Source organism: Egretta garzetta, unplaced genomic scaffold (assembly GCF_000687185.1).
Source record: "Egretta garzetta isolate BGI_Z169 unplaced genomic scaffold, ASM68718v1 scaffold792, whole genome shotgun sequence".
Classification (NCBI taxonomy): Eukaryota; Metazoa; Chordata; class Aves; order Pelecaniformes; family Ardeidae; genus Egretta; species Egretta garzetta.
In genome coordinates, this window is record NW_009258950.1 from 224161 (window position 1) to 249319 (window position 25159).

Genomic DNA, 25159 nt, shown 5'->3' on the forward strand with positions numbered 1-25159 from the left:
TGGGAACCCTGAGGAATTTATCCTTCGGGAACTGTAATGAGAATCTCATCAAACATAAGGGAAACTGAGATTTTTGAGAGGCTGATAAGGGAACAAAAATGCCCATCCAGAACTCTGGTTTTGCTATAAACAAGAGAAGTGTAAAGATTTGTAACAAAAAAAAAACCCTAAAATTTAAGAGTAGTTTAGTTAGGGAATATGAAAGCATTTCCTCCAAAAGTCATTCTTGGAAATGGCTGAATTGTTTTAACTGAAATATTCTAAAACAAACAGCATGATGTTCCCCAGCGTGGAAACTTGAAGAACAAGTGGTTGCTCTTTGGCAAAATTATAAACAATTTAAAACCTAAAAATAGAAAGTGACATTCAGTGCTAGACAAAAGTGGTATCATGAACTCTGCCCAACTTACATAAAAAAACCCAGCAAACGCACCAAGGCTTCAGAGCAAATACAGGCTGTTTTTGCGAATAGTGTTAAAGTGATTCTCTGTTTGAGATTAGAGGTGTCGTGGTTTAACCCCGGCTGGCAACTCGGCACCACGCAGCAGCTCGCTCACTCCCCCCACAATGGGATGGGGGAGAGAATCAGAAGAGTAAAAGTGAGAAAACTCGTGGGTTGAGATAAAGACTGTTTGATAGGGAAAGCAAAAGCCACGCACACGAGCAAAGCAAAACAAGGAATTCATTCACCACTTCCCACCAGCAGGCAGGGGTTCAGCCATCTCCAGGAAAGCAGGGCTCCATCACGTGTAATGGTTGCTTGGGAAGACAAACGCCATCACTCCGAATGCCCCCCCCTTCCGTCTTCTTCCCCCAGTTTCTATACTGAGCATGACATCATATGGTCTGGAATAGCCCTGTGGCCAGTTGGGGTCAGCTGTCCTGGCTGTGCCCCCTCCCAGCTTCTTGTGCACCTGGCAGAGCTGAGAGCTGAGAGGTCCTTGGCCAGTCTAAGCACTACCCAGCAACAACTAAACCATCCGTGTGTTATCAACATTCTTCTAGTACTAAATGCCAGACACAGCCCCATACCAGCTGCTAGGAAGAAAATTAACTCTGTCCCAGCTGAAACCAGGACAGAGGCCACATGAATTGGATTTCTTACTCGAGAAGTGGCTGTCTGCCTCTGTTATCATGAATTTACGTTGCTAATAGCCAGCTTAGTTGATTTTGCTAGCCAGGAAGTGAAATTTCTGAATTGTTCTGGAAGGCAACTTTGTGATTTAGCAGGTTAACTACAGCTTCAGATAAGCTTCTCATTCTGTCTTCAATATTCATGTGCATGGTCTTAAGAGAACCTAAGCTTAAAACATGTGAAACCATGTAATAGTGATTGTACTTGCACGGAAATTTTTATCTGAAAATCCTAAATGTTGTGTCTTTTCTGAGAATGGCCCCTGTCGTGCTTACATCGCAACACCTAGTATGGGGCACGGACTTTTTGCAAAAACATCTCACCGAGGTGGCCCCGAGCTGACTAGCGGACTGCATCACTGCAGCCATGTTGGCGTGACGCTGAGGTGTGCTGCACTGCCACCTTCCCTCCGGTGGATTTACTTCTCCACTAATATGTAACTATTATTATGTCTGCATATGGACGGGGAGATTCAGGCAAGAAGTGGTAGTTTCTCTGAGGTCACGTAGCAAACGAGGACGTGCCACGCTCCTAGGTTCTGCCTGCCGCAACTTCATTTCTAAACACTTTTATTTTTGTGTGTGTGTGTCTGTGTGTGTGTTTCAGATTGCCAATACACCTGCCATGCTCACTGCCGAGATCTGGTGCACCTGGGCTGCCGGCAGAATGGAAAATTAATGGACTGCCTCTCCCCACATGACACCTTAGATCCATCTTACAACGACGGTCAGGTAATAGATCTCGTGTTCCTGTAATTACTGCTTTATCTTGTCAGCTCTGTAATGAAGTGTGGTCTGCCTGCCTCACCCAGCTGCTTGGGAAGAATGTCTCGCTTAGGCACAGCCAGCAAAGCTAAATTGCCCACCCAGTGCTGTGATTTTACAGGACGGCTGGGTCGAGCTGCAACGGGCTGGTGCCAGCTGGGTCACTCCTGCTCTGGTCAGTTTTCAGCTAAACTGGCTGAAAAGTAGTCCCACAAAAAGGCATTTTTCCTCTTGGTTTGGGTCACTGTGGGGTGAGAGCAGGCACGTGCAGCAGGGGATGAGAACATGAGGGCAGAGCTGCTCTTCAGACGGGCTCGGCCGCACCGTGCAGCAGCTCACAAGGTGAGCTTGATGACCCAGGTGCCCTGTGCTGCTGGGTGTAGTGCCCCAGGGAGGCAAATAAAACTGAGGGCTTGGCTATTTGTGACCATTAAAGATCCTACTAGTTTTGTCTGGGTTTGGTGTTAATCCCCCAGTTCTCGTTAAATCCCTCTTAGGGTAATTTCAAATTTCCCTGCTTGGATTCCCCAGCAGCTTCAATGGGTCACAGCGTGCCTCCTCATTTCCTTCCTTAAACCACCACAAAGCGTCACTCCTTGCGTTTCACCCTCGACATCAGGGCCTTTCTCTTTGTTCAGGGAACACATCAAAGCAGCACCTTTCTGCAGACAGGGCAGGGGGGTCCTCTGAGGAGGTTCCTACAGTGATGAGGAGTCCCGTAGACCTTTAGTGCTGTGATAAAGGTTGTATTTTGCTAATTAGCTCATGCCTCTTTGCATTTTCAAATACATTTACCTTTTGTCCTTCACAAAAGTCCCCCCAAACTTAATCAGATGTTAAGCCCTTGAATACCGATGCCTAACCAGTAGAAATTTCTGAGAGGGTACCAAAATTTCTCAGTGCCCTTGCTGAGCTTGCTGCACGTGCTCCAGGTCGGCCCTGAATTTTCTCTGCAAGTGCCACATTTATTTGATAGGGGAGATGCTTGCTCCAGCCACCCAAACTGGGACTGAGGACAGAGCGTCTCTCCTGAGCTCCTCATGGCTTGCTGCTGGGAAGAGCGAAGGGGAGTAACTCACATGCTGAAAGGAGGAGTAGCAGGGGTAGGGAGGAGGAAGGACATGGCAACAGAGGTTTTGGAAGTGTGGGAGACTATCAGCAAGAAAATACCACAGGAGCAGAAAGAGAAGGCCATTAAAAGCCATTTGTACTCCAGAAGGCGTGTACAGTGTGGCCATGAGAGGTCTAAGGAAGAGCTAGTGCTGTCTTGGGTAAAGCGGCTATGAATACTGAGCAAGGAAACTGCTTCTTGCTGTTTGAGCCTTACGGTACTCAGGGAAGCCGAATTTTGTGTGCATTTGTTTGTGTGTGACAAGATTGCATAGGAGAAGTACTGTTTTTTTCCTACTGATTCCTTCTTCTTCGATGGGGTCACAATTTGTCTGGTTGCTGTGGATGACAGTCGTTGCAAATCTCCATTATCCTCACTAGTGTGTCTGACAGCTGATACAGGTAAGCGAGGATTCAAATGCTGGTTTTAGCATTCATTATCCATTGATTTTGAAGCAGCAATCATTTCCGTGCACAAACCTGGAAAGTTCCCTACTGGGTGAAGTCATTTTCTTTGCGCACAGCGCTGACACAGCTACCGACGGAGGCTGCAAGGTTTGCGTTCACTCCCTGCTCTGCTACTTACCTGCTCATACCACTTCATCCTTCTAGACTTCTTGCAGGTAAAAAGGAGCTGGAATTTTTAAAAATCATTTTAAGACCTGTGAATGGAAACATTGGTACAAGAGCTGGTGTTTACAGGTTACTATTTAATGAAATACAACTCCCAGCTCAGCTGCCTTTTCAAAATTTCTTTTCCCTTCCATGCTAAAATTTTCTGGACTTAGTCTCAGCCTTCAGGTGATTTTTCCTTTTGGTTTAAAGTTTGAACCTCCATCTCACATATACAACTGAGTAGGTGTTTAGTATAAGATAACGAAGGAGCCAGAGGATGGGAAAAAGGCTGAATCTATTTCCTTTACAAAATTATTCTTGCATTCTTATTCTGTGGATGGCGTCTAGTCTTCAGGGTTTTAGTTAGACACAGGAGTGTGCTTTTGAAGCAAATCTTCCAATTGTCCTCACTTCCCATGTTTTGGTTGATACCAGCGAGCAGTTTTAGAGCACATAAACTTAATTCACTTTCAGATGAAAATTAAGCTGCTTCCTGAAACCTCTGGGAAGAGGCACTCCAGGAGCCTACCTAACACACTCAGACCACTAATGGGCATTCAGTCCGCTGTATCAAAACAGAGACTGTCTTAAGTAAAACCTGTGAAGGGTTTATATTGAGGATTTGGGGTTCTGAGCTCCACTTGCTTTGCTTTACAGAGCTGCTCGAGTCACACCACAGTATTTGCTAACGTAGGCGTCAGACACTTGGCACAGAACAGTCCCCAGCGAGAAGCAAACTGATAAGTGTTCCAGTGATGCCTGCTTTTGCTTTATCTACATTGTGACTTTCAAAATCACATGGTATGCAAAACCAGTTAATTTTGCATGAGCTAGGCTGGTAAAATGCATAGCTGCAAAGCCCACTTATGTGTTTTGGGGATATCTCATCCATACAGTGAGTGGCAACTGAAAATTTAGGATTTAGGAAAACTGCTGGAATTTTATAGTCTTTATGGAGAGGTACGCCTTGCTAACAAGCCTTAGTCCTGGGGTTTGTGCGTTTTCTTCCTGCTGGGATAACCATTTTGTTTTGAAGTGTAATTTTTTTTGTTAAAATAATTTTATGTGGGCAATGCACTAGTTCACAGTTGTTATATTGGCGTTCTTATGCTGGTACAGCTTAGATCTTTTCTTGTAAAGGGACACAGCACCTTTATACTTGTGTAACTTCCTCCACACAGGCAGGTGATTGCTCTGAGTATGATGGTAGACAAATGCTTTGAGGCCTAACTCCGTAAGGCCTAAGACCATTTTAGACTGGTGGGGTAACGTGAGCGTACCTCCTACTTGATCTGGGTGATGCAAACTGCACTTGTCCTGCTGCAGTGACCTTGTGGCATCCTCAGTGCAGCAGAGCTTGTGGCTCAGCTGTAGTTCCCGGTCCCGGATGCTTGTTCGTGCCTGTACGCTGCTGCATATTCCCCCCTGCCCATCTACTCCCAGTGGTGCCAGCGCTGCTGCTTTTGGACAGTGTGTTTTTGTACGGGTCAGGGAAATGGTGTGGCTTCCAGTGTTTGCTCTTGCAAAGCCCAATCCGCTCTTCAGTTTGCAACACAGCTTGTGAACAGCGCTGTCAGCACAACAGGCTGGGTGTTGTGGTGTGGCTGGAACACCTTAAACTCCAAATAACCTTGAACAAATATCTTGTTGAGCTACAGTTTGAGAATCTGGGCTTAGGATTTCCCTAATGGGGAAGAGCAATGTCTTACAGGCTCTTTAACTGCTCATTTTGCAAATGCAGTCAACAGATTTCCGAGGAATTTCCATCCTGTGCAATTCTGCCAGTGACTGGAGCCCTTTGGCGCACCCGTGCGTGGTCAGATAGTCTCAGAATCTGGAATATGGACACACTACTTGACTTTGTTAAGAAGTCATTGGAGCTCAAAAGGCCTGAACCACATACACATATATATTTCATTATAAAAAGGTCTTGGAAATTCCATTATGTAGCTATTTTGAGAGATCACTAAGGCTGCGGGGTTGAATACTTGTAAATTAAACTCACAATTTCAAACATACTGCAAGTACCCGATGGCAGAAATACATGGCGCAGGTGAAAAGGGGATGGTGTTTTGTTAATTTTGTGGCCTCAAACGTTGCCTTCCTGAAAAGGCTTCCTATAGAGATTAAAGAGGAAATGATGGACGTAGGTTCTCTGTGATCTTGCAATAGAGCACTCGGAAAGAGCTGCGGAAAGAGCTGCCAGTTTCCTCCAGGAACGAGCAGAGGGGAGCGAAGGGAGCCCCTTGCCAGCAGTCCTCTCCTGGGCTGTCACGCTGCCCATTACAGGAGCAACACCTTCGGACTGATGCTGCCAAGGGCTTCTCAAAGCCTAAGAAGTGCCCAAGCCATTATGTGGACTTCCATTTTTTTCCTGTTTTTTTTTCACCCCAGGTGGATCAAAATGTTAAAATGTCTTATGTATGAGCCACAGATACAATTTCTTTTATCCTTCAAGACGGCATGCCTTCCCAAAAAGGTCTCATTGCACTCAAATTTTCTCAAAGACAGAGATGAGGTTTGTACAAGACCTAAGACTCTTGGTAAAGTATAGGAAGAGGGATACAGGCAGTCCCAAATGGCTTGGGCAATAACACCCTCCAGATTGCTTCAAAATGCATGAACATGCTGTGGAGAAGACTGAGAGGATCTCACAGTGAAAAAACTTCTGGACTTGGATGAGCACTGAGTTTACCATCTGAACGTAACTGGAACTGAAAGTAGTTTCAGTTCTTCCCACTCAGAACTGAGGTAGTTTGACATTTCTTTTGAAAAATATCCCCTTTAGGAAAAAATGGACGATACAGAGCAAAATGTCGCAGTGGAGATGTGTACAGCTCTTGATTAACAATGAAAGCGACTGTTGAGGTATTGAGCGCTCTCCCGTACTAACTCTGGGTAGTGGCGTGTATTCTGTACAATGGGCATGGCTTGGATATTTCGGATCTCTGCTAAACCTAATTATGCTTGGTAGTAGTTGAAAGGAAAAGAGGAAAACCAAATGACGTTTGTTTTGGCAGGTGGAGCATAGTTTCATGTTTGCCAGTGACTGGGAAAAATTTTAAAGTAAACAAAACCTGGAGCTGATTTCAGTTTTAATTTTGTATATTGCTTATGCTACTTTTAGGGAAATCCGTTTGGCATAAATAAAAGCCTTGATAGATTATACAGACTAGAAATTAGTTCTAAGCTTTCAAAAATAATTGGAGAGTATCCACAACAGTTCTGCTGCTGCTGCTGTCTGTAGCCTTCCTTCACAGGGGTATTACTAACACAGGCTTTGCACAGTACTGACATAAGGTCTTTAAATTATAAAGTCATTGCAACGTTTTTAAGAAGTCTAATTTACTATATCAGATATTTGGACTTCTTTAGTATTCTCTGGAGTAGGCATCATGAAATAGTCTGTCAGGTTTGCTAGAGCAGACTGAATAAATGCTTGGGCCAATGGTGACCGAGGCAGTAGATGAATATTGCAAGTAGGAGGAACCCAAAAGATGCATTTAAACAAGGAGGGCTTTTTAAAATGAAATGAGGATCTTAAAGCCCAACCAGTAAAGACTGGGTGAGGCATGTGTTGAATAAACCTGTATCATCATACCACCACATACCAATACTGGAATTGGTATTTTTAACAGAGTGGACTTCAGCCTGTTGGCACCTGGTGGGAATTTTCAGCCCATGGGAGCAATCAGAGCCATGCTGTTCCATCACTGTGGGTTTAAAATGTTATTTAAAAATCACACATTTTCATCAGTAAATCTATCTTCAAATATTTTTTTTTAAAGTACTTGGGTACTATACAGGCCTGACCTTTCAAACAGAAAGGTAGCACGCTCACTGCTTAAAAAACATATTGCTGAAACCCAGAGAAGATCAATTATAGGTTGTTTAGCAACCAGATCAACTCCAGTCAAACAGCTCCGATTTTCTAGTTACGTAGAAGAAGCAGACAAGGCTTCAAATTACAGGAAAATACTGCTATTGTCTAGACAAGGGGAACATTTAAAATGCGTGTTCAATTTTTGCACAGTTACATGTTTTGATATTGAAGACATTTGTATAGTCTCCCTAGAAAATGATATGTGTTTCCCTAGTAATGTGGCCAGCTTCAACCTGCCGTTTTCTCAGCTGTCATTATAAGATCAATGTTCTTATTCCACCATTTATTTCTTAATACAGACTATTCTTACCACAATAATTTTTCCACAATCCTTTCCAGTTTCTGCTGCCAGTGTTGTGCCAGCTTTAGGATGTAAATTTTATTTTTTTATTGTGGCAGTTTTCTTCCTAATTCAAAGTTACTAATATCTTCCCAGTATCTCAGCAGAGCACAGATGATCACATTACAAATTTAATGTCCCGTGCGTTCCAGGTGGTTCTACAATACTCACATAGCATTGCCTAATCTTGTTGGAGGAAAAGTTCAAGGAGAACCGATCCTCTAAATCTTTACGTTCTGTGTGTTGTGCATGTTGTATAGCATGATGTAGCTGCACACCGATGCGAGGGGTGGCCAGGCCCTGCCTGGTGGGGAGGGGGGGAGCTGGCAACAAGCCAGGATCCTGAGGCTTGGGCTTATGATAGTTTGCAGCGAAGAGATCAGAGCACAGTTTCTTTCTGACCTTTAGGGTAGATTTTCAACATGCAGATCAGGACAACGATCACTAGGACCATTGGTTTTGATGGGGTGTGCGTAGGCAAATGGATGTTGGCTGCCTGCATCCAAACGTGAATGCTTGAAGAGGGGTATTTTGCTGTTATATGTTGTAGATCATGATTGTACGTGGAAGTTGCGCAGTTGCTGGGTGATAAATCACTAACTGTGATAGCATCTTGAGCACCTTACTCAACCCTCAAAACATGCAAAGAGAATCAGCACTGGCTGGAAAACTTGGTAAGTGGGGGGTGAACACTGGCACCTGCGAGTCTGTCCCCGTGCAACCCTAACACTGGCTTTTCTCAAAAGTCCGTGTGCTGTAGATGACAGATGGACAATTCAACTTCACCTTTCTGTTAGAGATAGGCTGGTAAACAGGGTGACAGGGGTTTTCATTTCCCCCTTCACAGGCTTCCTGATTATTTACTTTATATCCATAAAACACGTCGACCAAAATGGAATTACCAACAGCCACATCAGGTCTGTCCTGATCTATGAAACCATAGGGCTGGCTGGTTTCCAAGCAGGACGAGGGTCCAAAGAAATATTTAATATCACGCACTTTCTAGTGCGGTTATTCACGAGGCCAAATTTATTTTGCATTGGAATTTTCAGGAAGGTAGGTGGGCTGGTGACATGAGTACGGACTGCTTAATTTGCCCCATGTAGACCTGTCCTAAGCAAATAACAAGATGGCAGCAAGAGCTGATTAGAAGAGAAAGTCAGAACTGTTGTGAAACTCACATCCCATTTTCTCATCCAGATTGCCTAAAATATTCTTGGAGCTTCACTCTCTCTCTCTCTCTCTCTTTTTTTTTTTTACACAGTATCAGGCTTCTTTTGTTGCCTTACGGCGTTAGCAGCTGTTGGAAATGTACGGAGGAGAGATTGCTGCTGCTTTTTGACTCAGTGCAGGAAGGGCATGATGTAAAACCTCCCCTCGTGGGGAAGGAAGGTGGGGAGTGGTTTTCGATTATTTTTAATGATAACAGTGCTGGGTGAAGATATGAAAATATTTGTTCCCAGTCTTTGATCCAAGTAGCTTGCCAACCAGCAGCCCCACAGACAGCTGTTAGGAAAACAGGTAGAGAACAGAGCCCTGTGTTGTTCTGAAGCAGTTTATCTTACAGGAACATAAAGCCTTGTTCCCAGAGAGCAGGACTCAAATGACAGGAGGTAGCATTTTTCCATACTGATTCATGGCTTCCTCTAACTGGGGATGCTGCCTAAAAGCTGCCCTCCAGGCTCTTCCTCGGTGCAGAGGAGCCCGCCTGTTTGCGGGAACTCGGTTTCTCCCCAGCTCCGCATGTGTGCTGCGTGGTGGTTCCCCTTCTCCCAGGGATCTCGTTCGACAGTGAAGCTCCGTTCTTGTATGTGTTGTCTCATGTCAGTCTGCTCCATGGGAAGTGTGGGTAAGAACTTACATGTTCCCCACTTACTCTGCAAATAGTGTGTATAAGCGTGCAAAAAATCAGTGATGTAGTTAGTATTAATGCTTAAATTTACTTACTGGGAAGGAGGAAACTGCCACCAGTTATATGTCACTTGAAAGCAATGGCAATGAAGTCAGTTAAACTTCTGGGGAGTAGTCCTCTTGTTCCTGCCCAAAGCATAAAGAAGTAGCTGGCTTTCCCAGGATCAAAACATACTGGGTTCTCGTAGCAATTATGGGAGATCTCAAGCAATAGTCAACTTTGTCATGTTTTCCTCTCCCTTTTTATTTAAGCTATTGTAACCCTCCATTCTTGCAGCATAGGTCCCAGTGGGGATCCTGCACCTCTGGTTCCTGTGACCTTCTGATCCTTTTACTGCCGAGCAAAAGAAGCTGCCTAGATGCAAAACGCTGTTGTGGTGTTTCTTCTGAACGCAGAAACAGAGATACAAAATGTAGACTCCTACAAGCTTTTTAGATCTGGTTTGTTCTACAAAGAATATGCTGGTGAACAACTGAGGTTTTTTTATTTCCATGAATGTTTATTTCACAAATGATGTAACAACCCTTTCACAAATGAGATCGAGTACCTTCATGGCTTCATTCAAGATATACACCTTACATTACGGTTATGATATTCCAGATGAGATTTTTGATCCAGAGGTAGTTTTCACCTATGACCTTTAGATTTCTTATGACTTGTGACCTGGTTCTTAATCAAGAGGCCTCTCCTAAGGATGAGGTTTGGATCAGCTCATGGCCCAGATGATCCTGGAGCCATGCTGCTTGGAAGCTGGACAGTGCCCCAAGAAGATAAACCCAGCTGGTCTCTGCATGCCTGTCCTATGTGGATAATCCCTAGAGAAGAATGGAAAAAATCATCTCCCCTTTATGTTTGAGAAGAAAACTTCCATCATGGGACCCCAGGAGATCTTCAAACACATACATTACAACTAGTCCTGTGAACCAAGGGAGAGCTGCAGATGCCCATTTCAGGTATTTTGCCTACTGATGGGCTGCAGTCAGCTGGGTGACTGGATACAATTATTTGCTTTGCCTAAATCATATCCTGTGCTTCCCCATCTCTTTCTCTGCCAGCGCTTGCAAGCATGTATGTAGCCATGGGCAATCCCCTTTTAAAGCTTTGTCTTCACTGACGGAGTGTTTGTTTGCAGCAAGATAAATACCATCATTGATTATTTTGCTTCACAATCCTAAGTGACAACAAATCAGTGGTGATAGTTACCATGGGGCAGCAGGATGAGGTCAGCACCCTGCATCCTGCCTGGGGCTGACCTCACCTAGCTGACTTCAGGATAAAATATGTCACTAAGCTTTTCTATCACAGCGACCTTATCAGGCAATTCTGCAATATTACTCTCTGGGGAAGGAAGACCAGTGTGTAGCAAGGCTGAACGCTACTTTTACATTTCCCAATAATCCTAAACTTGTGTTTAGAGGAACACTGTTCAGTCCATGCTCTGCTCTGAGTTTTCCATTTGCACTGTCGTCTCCCCTTGACTTTCCTTTTGCCATCCTGACTAATATTTGCCTTTACAGTAACCTTGAAGAGAGATTTCCTTATCTGCATATATGACTAATCAGTAAGGTCTTATGATTATAATAAAGCAATTTGTTGGAGATAGGAATTAGAGCGTGAAACTGGGGCTGAGGAAGCCAGACTTGCAGCCCTTGCTCTACTAATGACTGATTAGATATGGCCTTCAGCAAGTCGATTTGGCCTTGGTTTTCAGATGTGCTGGTTTAATTTTTAGTCTTTTGCCTCCAGGTTTCTTTTTCTTCCTTCTTCTAGGGGAAGGGAGGTGCCCACGGTATGCAAACCTGCTATTTCATTTTACCTCAAATATGTCTCAGACTCTGGGGAGTCTACTGAGAAGTAGAAGGCATTTGTGGAAATGGTGACATCGTGAATAATGTTCCTTGCCTATCTGCTGCTCATAGTCGCACCGAGGATGAGCTCTTTCTTGCAGAGTATTACGGGCAAATAAATGCACTGTGTGGCACAGAATTACGTTCTGAGAACTCGATTGTTTTTTCTTTATGCTTTACTTGTAACTTCTATGAATATTCCTGAATTTATTAAAGAATCCATAATTAGGGGAACGAAAGCAAGGGTGAATTCTTAAAATTGAGGATTACAGACAGGGAAAATTCAGAGGTAACTCAGTATGAGAGAGTGGAAGGAGTAAAACCTCTGACAGCTACATTTGTGAACTATGATTTTACTGAGCTCTTTACATTCTTTTCCCCACAATATATATTGATAAGATATAGCTAGAGGCAGGATTGATTTGTTGAAGTGAATGAATACAAGAAATACGTGTTTTGGAAATACCTAGGATCCATGTTTCCAGCTGTAATTAGGCAGCTGCCGTCTGTCTGAGAAGTGTCCTCAGTGACCCTCTTTGAGGGTAGGTCAGGGGTCCTCTCCTTTGGTTGAGCCATCTTTCTGAGGTCCTGTGCTCCATCTCCCAGCAGGAACCTCCTGAGCTGTGCTGGGCTGCACAGCTCCCACAGCTTCCCCCACATCAACCCACACCCCCCAGAGACGCTGGGCTTCACCCCCTTGCTGCCAGGTCCTCCCGCCCTCCACAGAGGTAGCTCATCCCACGTCCACATCCCCCGTGGTGGGGCTGGAGGGAGTAGAGACCTTCACTGGTAGAGGAAGAGGGAAACAGAAAAGGGACAAGAGGGGCTGACACAAGCCATCTGGATTTTTTGTTCTTGTCTCCCTCTGTCTCCTGTCACACAGTCTGGACCTTCCAGGGCATCCCCACTCTTGGGTTTGAGAATCATTGCATTAGGTTAGACTGTGATAAGGGAGATCTAGGGTCCAGTGGAATCAGCGAGAGCAGAGTTTTCCTGCAACAGATCCAGTTTCACTAACAGTTTGTAAACATCTATTAACCATCTTCTTTTTCCTTTAAAGTGTCCTCAACTTTCAGTTTTGAGCCTTCTTTGGATGGAGATTGCCTGCTGGGGAGTCAGCACAGCGTGTCCCGGAGCTGGGGACAGGAACCACCTCGCATCCCAAGCCAGAAAGAGAGGTTAGCAGACATGGGGCCTCTGATGCGAGGGGAGTGTGCGTGCCTCCATCCCACCCATCCCCAGGCTTCCCGAATTTTAAGATGAGCGAGTTGGCCGCGGTCCAGCGGTTGGCAGCATTTCATAGACTAGTCCTCTAGACTGTGCTAAAGCACTGTGTGTAAGAGCAGTCTTTCCTGGTCATTCCTCACTCTTCCCCACAGTTTCACTTCTTTTAAGTCACCTGTGTTTTTTGGCTGCAATTAAGAAGGAAAAAATTTCTGGTAGTTCTGCTGCAGTCAGATTTGGCAGTTTCACCCGTTACTTCCAGTAATTATCTCCATGTCACAGATATGCCCTCAGTTTCTGGTGTCTGAGTAAGGAAATGGATTCTTTAGGAAATTGCTTTCCTCTGAGAACAGCCCCTTCTTTACGAACGCTTTTGCTGTGGTCTTTTGGAAAAGGCTGCATTCGAAATTTGAAATATGCTGATGTGCAAATCATTTCAATAGCTGACCTGCAGAATCTGTTGGCAGGGCTGCTGGAGGCAGTTTGCTCTGCTTCCAGCTGCCTGCTTCGTTTTGGCAGCCAGGCGCCTCCTGGCCCAGATGCCTGCAGCCTCTTGTCCAAGTTAGGAGCTAGACAAACTTTACACGCTGTCCTGTAAATGCACCTCAGCTTATTATCTATGTGAAGAATCAGACCTAAAGCTCAGGCTGCTTTTTGCCTCCCGAAGTTATTTTAAATGGACCCAGTAAAGCTGGATTACAGATTTACAGTGGTGGATGTGCCTGCTGGACTCCCACCGAGGAGGGTGGTGAATCATTGCGTTTCCTTGTAAGGGTATCTGCCCGGCTGCAGAGCGGTGGTGAACGCTGCCAGCCGGCCTGAGGAATAGCAGGCAGGCCTCCGAAAGCAGGAAAGCACACGGAGGCAGATCCTCCCGAAAGACCAGATGCCAAAGCAGATGTTGAGGCCGCATCGAGGACCACTGAGCGCAGCGTGGGGGTATTGTGGCAGGAGATTACTTCCAGGACATGGATGTGAAATTCTTAGGTATGGCTCGCAGCATCGGTGTGCCTCTCTGTTTCAAATCCTCATAGCCCTGCCACAAGCCTCTTTAAGAGTCTTACAGACTTTCCTAAACTAAAAGCAGGTCTTTGAAGCAGATAGTTTTTCAGAAGACTTTCAGACCCAAATGAAGTGAAGGTAGATGCCCTAATGCACACAGCAAAGAGCGTGAGCTGTCTAGCACTGTTCTGCTGTGATGTTACATTCAGTGACGTTTCTGACATATTTTAAGGCCTGCAAGTAGACTGCAAGTTCACCGATTGCTTTCTGACCTTGAGATGCAACCCATCTTCCAATTTTCCTGTGACTCTGCTAATTTGGTCGCATGTCAAGGGAGGGCAGGAGCACCCACAGTGCTAAATTACCTGCACATATGGACATACAGACACATCTGTACATCTTTTGAGTCACACAAACATAACCTCTCTTTGGCAATGCGTTGCTGTGGTTTCTCTCCAGGTCTGGCACTCCAGACATGAGTGCAGTTGGGAAGACACGGTGCTGCCCCGTGATCTTGTGGGGGTCTGGCACTGCCCCTGCGGGACAAGGGGTAAATGATGGAGACAGCGTACGACTGACGGGAATAAGCACTCATCAGTAGAACTTGAAGACAAAGTGCGAGGAATGAAAACCATCCCTATTAAAAACAAAAGTCATGCACTGGTTTTGCCGGGTGCTGGCTTTTTAATGGTTGGCATTGGTGGAATTGCTGTTGTAATGGCAGCTACCCGGCCAGGTCTGGGATCCAGCTGGTAGATGGCACAAAACAAAGTGTTCATGGCTCATGCAGGCTGGTGCTTTGTGCCCAGAGTACTTTGTGTTCCTCTCTGACATGGAGCTTTCCATCCAACCTCTGACCAGTGACATCTTACCTGGGTATGGCTGAAGTAGCCCCCTCCCCGCCCTGCTGCCTGGCCTGTTTTTCCTCTTGGGGAGCTCCATTTCGCCTGGAGGGGTGGCTCAGCTGATGGAGCAGCTGCTGTGCTGTGGCAGATTTCAGCCTGGTGCTATTATTGGTTCCAGTGTATCCTAACCATCTAAGCCCTAAATTGAAGCCGTTCAGCAGCTGCTTCACGAACAGCTGAGCCGCCTGTGCAGAGGGACCAGGAACCTCTGGGAGAGGGGCAGCTCCGGCTGATAGCTACGGGCAAGTCTAAGTCCTTGTGCCAGACCTCAGCCTCCAGGTGCAGCGGTTATGCGGCAAATCTCAACACAGCAAAGAAGATCAGCATTGCGGGGGATGTCTTCACGAGTCTGTAACAAGAGTATGTTCATGTCAGTGACAGAAAAGAGAGCATGTTGAGACAAAATGTTCAAATGTTGTAGGAAAACAGCTATATTTAGCTGCTCTAAAAATTGCTTAGTACCAGACATGAAGGAAATGGCTGTGGCAACCTACGCTCCTCCAGTTTCACCTGTTGCGGTGTTTCTTAAGCCTCGAAATATCTGTAAAATAAGTAACAAGGCCGTTAAACCTTCCCCAGAAGAGGCGTAAACAGACTAAATTCACTTGCCAAAGCAGCTATTGCTGAACTATGGATTGACCTTGAGCTGTGTCGATTTGCTGTAATGCAAACCATCTGCACGCTGAAACAATTAAAGCCTTCAGATCTCCTAGGAGTTTCCTTCCTCCGATTATAACTTATGTGCTGTGGTAGAACACAGAGGTAAACAGCTAGTTAGCGTGGACCTCTGTGTCTGTGTAATTTTATGGTGCAGCACATACAAAACCATTTTCATTTGAAGTGGCAGTCGGCTGTCAAGTAGAAAATACAGCATATGCTTGGTACCGAATGCTGGAGTCATGGCTCGCGAAGCAGCCTGCGTTAGACACATCTGCTTTGCCTTCTCTGCTTCCCTTCCCCCCGGCTTCTCCTTCGGACGTTCCCTTTTCTGTGATTTTTAACCGAGTTTCTGTAAAGCACAGGTCGCGCTGGAGAGGCAGTGCTGAAATGGGGATCGCTCCTGTGCAAGGCCCATGTGCATCTCATCTGACTTAAACCCGCCCGCCTTCTCAAACGGCGGGGGTGTACCTGGTGCTCCTGTGCGGTGAGGCGGTGGCCATGTCTGAAGAAAAGGGTTGGATTAACAGCTACAAGCGATTTTGTAAAAATCTTGCTTACTTGACAACTGGTTCGGTTTCCAGGAGCTCAGAGTTTACGCCTCTTTAAAGCCTTAAAAAATCAATCTGCGGCCATGGCATCAGAGTTTGGACATTGCTGCGGTGGGAAAATACCAGAGGCGTTTGCTTCTGTAGCGTCTCTGTACGATTTGCTATGTCCCGCAATTGGCAAAATGTCATATTAAAAGCTCTGCAGTGTAAAACCTCTTTTTACATGTTCTTCCACCATTTCTCTCCATCCAGATGATAACAGCATTAAAATTTCGGATCATCCCTTTTCAAATAACAGCGAAGAGTAATCACCCAAGCTTAGTAAAATAAGAAAAGAATTTTATTTTCTCAGAATAGCGGGTTTTTTTCTGATTTCAGCAAACAAGCTTAACATTACAAACAATGTAAACATAAGCAATGACTTATAATTAAATTAATTGAGTATTTTGCTTTTCAAGTTAAGCCTGAAAAGTAATGAGTAGGTGCAGCACAGCTTCTGAGCCAGCCATGGCTACTTCTCTCCACAGCCAAAGGGCCTCCATCCCAGGAATGACCCCTGGCCCCAGGCCGGGTAGTGCAGAGTGGCTCAAGTCCACGTTTCCCAGAGCTGCCCCCTCCTAGAGCAGGCTGTGTCCTACACCCCCGTACCCGTGGACTCAAGATACGGCGTGCATGTTTTATTGGTTCAAATTGCCTGGAAAATGTGAGGGGAGGCTGAGGGGACAACGCTGGCTGGGGTAGTGTAAGGGGATGGTGAAGAGCAGAGGCAGGCTGAGGGGTCCATGCTGCTGAGAGGGTGCAATTTCTGTCATTGACTACTCCTGGAAGCACCTCTCAGGGTTTGTTTTGAAGGACATGCACTGATTTGCTGTAATAGAGGGCCCACAAATGAACTAACATGTAAAATAAGACTGTCACAGCGCTAGACCCTGGGACTGAGCTGGGAAGCTGAACTATTTGGCAGTGTAGGTCCAAGTCCTGTAAATTATGGGTCATATTAGGCATGTTACATATAAAAGGCTATCTCTAACCAATAGGCAAAAGTGTATCAAATGCCAGATTTACAGTTTCCTTTGTGAACTGAATACCAGCCTGTGTCTGACCTATGCTGGAGGCTAGCAAAGTAAGGAGGGTCTTGGTCATGCCCAGCATTGCAAGGCTGGGGGGGACGTGTTAAGCTCAAGGCAATTGGTCGTGAAGGAGGCATTCCCCAGCTTACAAGTATTGGTCTTTGAGACCCAAATATATCCCGTTTGTGTCTTATTTTTTTATAACATTGGTGGGTTTTTGTTGATGAAGCAGATAAGAATAAGTCATGTCAACTTGCCCTACATCAGCCCAGGGCTCAGGCTCTGACCTCTTCACCCGTGGCAGGACCAGATGTGGCAGCAGACAGAGGCATAAATAGCTTCTTTCCCTCAGGGTGGGATGGTTCTCCTGCTGCATCTAAGTGCAAATGTTGCTTATTTTCCCTCTGGTCATCTCTTTTTTTTCCCCCAAAGTGCTGTTGCTACATCTGAGTGATAAAATGTAGGCAGAGGAGAGCAAGAGCTGCACAGTAAGTGGGAAACCTCTGACAAGGCTATGGCCCGGTGTGGTCTGCAGCTCTGCTGGACTTGATGTAAGGCGTCCACTCCCTCCCTTCCTTTTCCCTCCGTATGTGGAGCCAGGAGGCTGTCCTTAAATCTGCTAAACTGGGGATTCAAGATGCTGTGCACATCATTCCACAGTTTTGAATGAAAAAAAAAGAAGCACCATATATACTTTTTTTCCTTTTCTCTTTTCTGTTTCTTCAGTATCTTCTCAGCCCTGACACATTCACTTTCTTCAGCTGCCCTTTCATGTAGTGTACTTTTCCCATACGTATCCTTTTTAATTTTTCAGTATATTTTTTTCTCTAAATCTTCTTTCAGAATTAGAAACATACCTCTCAGCTTTCCTAGACATGTGTTCTTTTTCCACCCAGAAATCCATCTGGTCATTTGTTCTGGGATTTTCAGGAATTCTGAATAGGAAAATCTGATTCTTATTTTAAAATACTACCTTTTTTGTTTGGCTTTTACTTTGGCCGATTTGCCTGTTTCTCACTTCTGTATTTTTCCAGTCCCTGCACTCCTGTGTGTTCTTTAAACTGTCCTACTTCTTTATCCCTGCACCATTGCTCTTGCAGTGGGGAGGAAGAATCACAGAATGGCAAGGGTTGGAAGGGACCTCGGGAGATCATCCAGTCCAACCCCCCTGCTAAAGCAGGTTCTCCTAGAGCATGTTACACAGGACTTCATCCAGGCGGGCTTTGAATATCTCCAGAGAATTAGACTCCACAACCCCCCTGGGCAGCCTGTTCCAGTGCTCCGTCACCCTCGGAGTAAAGAATTTTTTCCTCACATTCAACTGAAACCTCTTATGTCTCAGTTTGTACCCACTGCCCCTTGTCCTGTCACTGGACACCACGGCAAAGAGTCTGGCTCCGTCCTCTTAAGATACTTGTATGTGTTGATGAGGTCCCCTCTCAGTCTTCTCTTCTTCAGGCTGAAGAGGATGACAGCAAAGGTGGGAATGGGGAAGGCTTAGGCCGGTGAATGGGACGTGGACCAAAAGTGAAAGGAGTTAGTGAGTTAGCTAAAAGAAAGGCCGATTCAGGGCAAAATTTTCAAAGGTGGTCACATCCTACTGAAAGCATGAAAAATGTTCATCTTGTGCAGCACAGGATGAAAAAAAAATTGGTTACCTTGCATTAGCAGCTGGCAGCTCCTCTGGTACCTGCTGGGCTGGCAAGCTGGGGAGCAAGCGGGCCGGCACAAGCATGCGAGCGGGGCTGCCCCAGCGTTTCAGCTGGTTCTGCAGGCGCAGGGCACTGCACTTCAAGGCTAATTTTTTCAGCTTTTTCCAGCTAAGGGTGGACTGGATGGATTAGACAAGCATTTCAGCAACAAGTTGTCTGATCTGTTGTCCTGTCAAATAGGGTTGTCTTTCTGGGATGCGTGTCTTCACGGGCTGTTGTCAAGATGATTTACTCGAAAGTCCTAAACTTGCAGGGACAGTTTCTAGGGAGTTTCTACTATCTATCACCATCAGACTTACTAAACAGAGCAAAATGTCATCTCGTACACAGTATCACAGCACAATTTCTTGTTCTTTGTTTAGGAAATGACAATGTGGACGTGATTCCCTGACCAAAAGGCCCCTTCCCCCACCAATTCACTACTTTGAGGACAGATGCTTGGAATCAGATTGCAGCTACAGTGCATTAGGGCTGACATTTTCGTGGTATCCACAAGCACGCTGAGCTTCCACAGTTGTGGTTTCTATACTTAAAACAGAAGGTCCTAGTTAATTTTACTGCCCCAAGTATTTTTACATACTGTTAGCAATTAGGAAGAGAATTAGAAGTAGGAGAATGTCTGTTTTCTGTACACTTTATTATAGAATATTTCCTTAAGACTGTATTTTCTTGTATAGTAGCTCTACTGCTTACCCTGGCGAGGCAAGGGTGCTTACAGGGAATTAGATGACAAAGCTCCCAGGCCTCTGAGCTTCCCTTACGCCAACCTTAGCTTATACTTACGTCTGACTATTCACATCAGTGGGACTGTGCGAGTAAGGATGAATTCCTCAGCTGTTTATTGAGATGGGGCTTTGGGGCTACATCTGGGTGCTGACAGACTTGTGATCTGACATTGTTAGGGCTGCCTACAGCATAAGCTAAAAAGGCCATTGCTGCAGGGAACAGGTTGCCAGATGTACCATGGCTCTCAGCTTTGAACTCTTGCTACTGCTGGCACATCCACTGGTCTGTCTGTGCCACGGGAATCCAGCCTTTAAAACAAGAGTGCGGGGCAGGGCAAGACTCCGTGCAGTACATTTGCACAGCTCTTTGAAGCTCTCTGATTAAACGTATGACAGACATACAAAATATTTGTTCATCATTTGTACCGTAAACTCTCCCTTTTCCTGTCTGTGACAAGAAAGTACCTGTTTAATAATGCAGTTTGTAGTCATCTATTAGTAAATGCCTCTGTTTTGGAGAGCACTGCTGTCTAACTGGGGTGCAAGTAACCTGGAAGAAAAATGCATACAAGTAGAGGATTGCCTTATGAGCTTTACCCAAATCGTTTCAAAGGCAATGGGAGTAGCTGAGTTGGTCCAGGTGGTAAAACTCTGACCTGAGGATGATGGTAGTTCCAAAACTGTCAGGAAGGGTACAGTTTTATCTCTATAGCTTTAGGTAGGAACCAAGATAAAGTCCCCAATCCTCCAAACTGCATGCATGTTTAAAGTAATGAGTAGCTCTATTGATTTCAGTAAGACTGTGCATGTGGGTAGGTGGCCACATGTTCCCAGCATCGTAAAAAAGGAGGCAAGCACGATCTCCTCATTCCATCCCCTTTCTATCCCCCTTCAAAACAATGTAGGTCTGACTGCTCCAACTACAACCCCCAGATGGGATAGGGGAAGGCGAACTTGCTCTAGGTTCTGTTATCTTCTGAGCAGTCCAAGTATGGTAGATGAAGACCATGGATCTGGTGCGTGACTGCAAGTGTGTGAACATGTGAGTAAGACCGCGATTACGTGGCTTATTTTTAGTTCCAGGCCTCCCTTTTGTTTTGAGGATTTTCGGATGCACCAAGGAGGCTTAAGGGTTGGGCAGAATTAAGAATTTTAGGAGCTGGAAAAGGATTCCTGATGATGCTGCCTAAGGTTGTATCTGTCATAGCAAGCACACGTCCCCATGGTGTTTCTTCACCAGGAGATGGAGAGAGGCTGTTTAGCTGGCTCCTGTTTGTTTTCAGTCTGCACTCATGTGCCTGTGTGGCTGGAATGACCTCGTTTGCATTAACAAGTCACTGGGTATGAATCAAAGGCTAATTGTCATTGCTGCCAGTGGTACTAAACAGACCTGAGCTTTTAATTCAAGACAAATGGGAGAAATGAGTAAACAGAAAGTTTACTGGTGTGAGGAAACTACAGGCCTGAGTGGATGTTCTCTGCTGGTTGTATTTCAACTTTATTGCTTCGCTTTGATCCTTTGAGATGTTTTCAGCTAGAATGTAGAAAAGACTAAAGCCACGTGATTTCTGAATTGATTTTTCTGATTTTAAAGGGACGGTCTGTTACAAACTGTCTCGTCTTCCTCTGCAACTTGTTTTTGGGTAGTCTTTGCTATACAGCCATAATTTGCGTAATGAACATCATGGAATAATTACATTTCCCTGTAAATACGTTACAAATAAGCCAAATCCAACATGCTATTAGGTATGAATCCCTTTGGATTTCAGTCCTAGGCATATCTTAAGATTTAGTATGTCCCATAGGGACTAATCATGGATGAAGCTATGTCCATGGCCAAGCCTTTACAGGATCGGGGCTGGTGCTTGCAAAGACCCGTGAAGGTGGAAAATAAGAGGGAGAGAGCAAACCGCAGGGCTCCAGAAGTGACCAGAAGGCTTCCTGAAGCAGACAGGGGCTGGAGGCATCTTGCAAATTCGTAGCACTTACAGTTATAAATACTGCTAGGGTTGTTAATGAAACTCTTCCTGCAAAACGTTGGTGCCACCAGGGGATCCTAAGGCAGGTTTAGAGGGAGGTAAGGAAGTTTAGCCCCTGCGCTGACTGTTTCCCTCCCACAGCCCATGTCTTTCTTCCCTTCACTGCTCCCACCCCGCTACAACATGTACACACCCTCACAGGGTTTCACCCAGGACGGACTGAAGTCAAGGGAGGTAGGAAAGGAGGGATCTGTAGACTCTTCTCTTGAGATCTCCCCATTACTGCTTTTATTTTAATAGAAACGTAGTCTTGAATGCAGCAGGACTCTCCAAGCCCATGCCCTGTCTTGCTTTTAGCTTTCCTGCTCCTTTGACCCAGTGCCTTTTGATGTAGTCTGGCAAAAATCTGGAGAATAGACCAAGGCTTGTGTGTAGACTTGAGCATCTTGGTCCTGGGACTCAAAGCAGCATTACTGGCAGAGTGAATGTTTAGTAGCTTTCCCATTTTAATGATTCCTCCCAGTTTCTATGTCAGAAGGCTGGGGGGATGTTTTAGAAACATGTAAACATCACGCAGTTGCTGATGGAGTTAATGTAAACTCTATAGGATGTTTTATCAGTTGTCCCTGTGTTTAGTCTGGGAAGCAGAAGAATGGGGGGGGGGACACAAAGAAAGTCCTCAAATACCCAAAAGGTTGCTATAAAAAACTGCGATGGACTGTTCTCCCTCTCTTTCTTTTGCTAAGAAGCAAATAGGCAGGGTTAAAGATTTAAAATGGGATGTTAAGAAAAACTTTCTAACTCAATAAATAGCTTGAACACTGGAAGGGTTGACCGATGGGGGAGATGTTACACCACCACACTGTGTTTCAGGAATGGGTCTGTTAGGGATGGTGTAGAGGCCTTGGCTCTTCTCCAGAGCAGGGGATGGGTCGACTGAACAACCCCTTGTCATCCTGTTCAGCCGTACTTCCCTGTGGTATTGTGATCATTTCACTAAAGTGATATTTTAACGCAAATAAGCAAATGAAGCTGCAGAACCTTGTGAAGCAGTCTACCTGTATGAAACGCGGTGTCTGGTTCTAAGGGTTATTTCAGTTATGGTACTTGAAAGTCCTAATCCTTGCCAGATTCATAAAATCACACACACCTGTTTTGCCAGTTAGGAAGTTCAGCATTAATTCTCCACTTTTCTGGAAGCTATACGTGATGTTTCATTTCTCTGAACTGACTCTTCAAAACCACAAATTGCTTTAAAGCTGAATTTTATCCTTGAATGTAACAGTGATTTTAAATATTGTTTTTCCCCCTACACAACAAAAAGCTGTATATGACACAGGTTATCTTTGCCTGTGATTGCTTTTTATTAATATTTTATTTGTGAGACTCTTGCTTTGGAACATGGAGTGCCCATTACTATTTTTGGTTATGTTACTTGAGTCACCACCGCTTTTAACTGGCTTGAATGGGCTATAGTTTAAAAATATTCCGAAATTCTACCTGTGCCATCAAGCTTTAATAAAAAAACAAGAAAGTTTTTTCTCCTTTTCTTCGCAGGTGCATTTGTAGCACTACTTGCTGCTTGAACTTAATGGTTCATTTAAAAAGAAAGCGTCTCCTCCTTCTTGCCAGTGTGATCCTATGAACACTGATTGCCAGCTTAATTTTTGACTGGGTTAAATTATTTCTCGGAAGGACTGATTGAGAGCCTCATAGTGCTTGTTGATGTTTTAAATCTCTCTCCTGTGCCACATTCCTTGGCTTTTAACTTCGTTATTTTAACCTAATGCTTTGATAATTCTACTTAAGAAAAGTATGCTTTCAGAAAGCTTGTTACTAACGTTATCTTGAGACATGGCTGTCTTTGTTTTCATTATGCAGTGGGGTTTTTTTTTGTTGTTGACTGTTTAAGAGGCCTGTCAGAGTGAACCAAAAATAACGCAAGGCTGGTAGTGTAGAGGTTTCAATGCAGCACCTAATAAAGAGCCTTGGATGAATCTTACCTAGGTAAGATCAAGAAGTCAATTCGAGAAGGTGGAAAAGTACTTGCCCGGGGACAGACACCTTAAAAACATGGACAGAGAGTAGCCTGGGAACAGTGAAATCCACAGGGGTACCAATTCATCTTTTAAGCATCAGCCTTGCAGAATACTTGATAGGATTTGGATGTTATTTGCAAGCACCAAGCAAATCAAAATTGAAAGGCATCACATCTGTTTGTACCTTCATGTGAATTGTTTGATTCAGTGTCGTGTCTGGAAAAAAATTAAAGTAAAAAAATCACTGTCGAATTAAAAATCAAAGAAAAAAATCACTGTCAAAACTAGTAGGCTTAAAAACAGAGCTATAGTTGAGGAGTGAACTCATATTGGAAGATATATCACAAAGAACTCAGAGGTATTTTCTCCATCATTCTTTGTTGCAGCAGGAGAAAACAATACTGTAAATCTTTCGGTGTTATTGATATAAATGTTGCTTCACAGACAAGGTGAATACCATGACTTGCTGCCAGAGAACATATGAACTCGAGCCCAGGATTTGCAACTGAACTTGCAGAAATGGACTCGATCTCCCTTGCAGCAGCTTATTGTCTAAATGATCCTCTTTGCCAGCTCGATAGCCCATCCACGCACTATCGGGTTTGAGGCTGCGGCCAAGCAAACAAGCTATGCACACAGTGCCTTTTGTTGCTGGGGAGTCCATCGAGTGTGCCAGCAGATTACATTTAAAAACACTTTTGTAGTTTGAAAAGGCAAATCCCTTTTTGTAGCACACCCAAGTCACTTAAAAACCTTCACCTTAATCGTGATCGTGGTCAGGGGAGTTACGTCCAAAAGCTCTGTAAACTGAGGTTGCTGGGTGGTGGACAGGCTCAGAGGCAAGCCCAGCAGATCTCTGGTGGGACCTCCTTTTGGCACGGGGCTGGTCTTGGTGAGCCAGGTAACACAAAGCTCATTTGTCTAAAGCAAGCATTTTAATATGTTTTAGTTGCATTCAAGTAACTTGGCATTCAACTTAAAGCTATCTTGAATACCACAGGGCTTTACAGTGCCAACAAGTAGGCTCAAGATCTGACACATTCACATCTACACTGTTAGACTCAATTATTTGTTTTTAAAAGCTATGCAACCTTCTAATCTGCCAGCTGCCAAAACTCCATATAAAAATCTGGGAGAATCGGAGTCGATGGGAAAGGAAGGATTTAACACCTCCCGAAGTGATTAACTAGTTTTAGTTCTCAGTGTGAGTTGTTTTGCTGGTGTGGAGGTGACTTTATCAATATGTACAGCATACTGGTGCGGGAAGAGCACCTAACTGGCAGAAACAGACCCAGTCCCTACTTGGTTGGGGGGATAGGAGTGGGCCACCCATAGCAGATGAGGAGTTTGTGAGGGGCCAGCGAGATGGGGATGGGGAAGAGGGAAAGGAGACGTCAGCTAATGGCATCCCAGATACATCTGCGGCCAAGTACTGAGACCACAGGAACTGATACATTGGCTTAGGCTGTGGCTTGGTAAACACGCAGCCTCAAATCTGTTTAATCCAAAGCTGGGCTGTTGCTGAGAGGTGTAGCCTGCCCTCCCTCCTGATCCCCACAGCCCCATCTCCCGGGCTTTGCTCCGGTGGCTGATGTGACTCACTTCCCCCCGCGGGACCACTGCCGCGGCATGGGGGGACAGCAGGAACGCTGGGTGGAGAGCGTGCAGGAAAGGCAAGGCTGCTGTTTT

The 25159-nt window shown here is 45.0% G+C and overlaps 1 protein-coding gene across 1 annotated transcript in view; it reads left to right on the forward strand.

Annotated features, from left to right (window-relative positions):
* RASSF3 (Ras association domain family member 3) overlaps positions 1 to 25159 on the forward strand; it is a 96120-nt gene that overhangs the window by 17326 nt on the left and 53635 nt on the right. The window contains exon 2 of the mRNA XM_035889931.1: positions 1742 to 1866. Coding sequence (XP_035745824.1) covers positions 1742 to 1866 — 125 coding nt within the window. The remainder of the gene's footprint in view (positions 1 to 1741; positions 1867 to 25159) is intronic.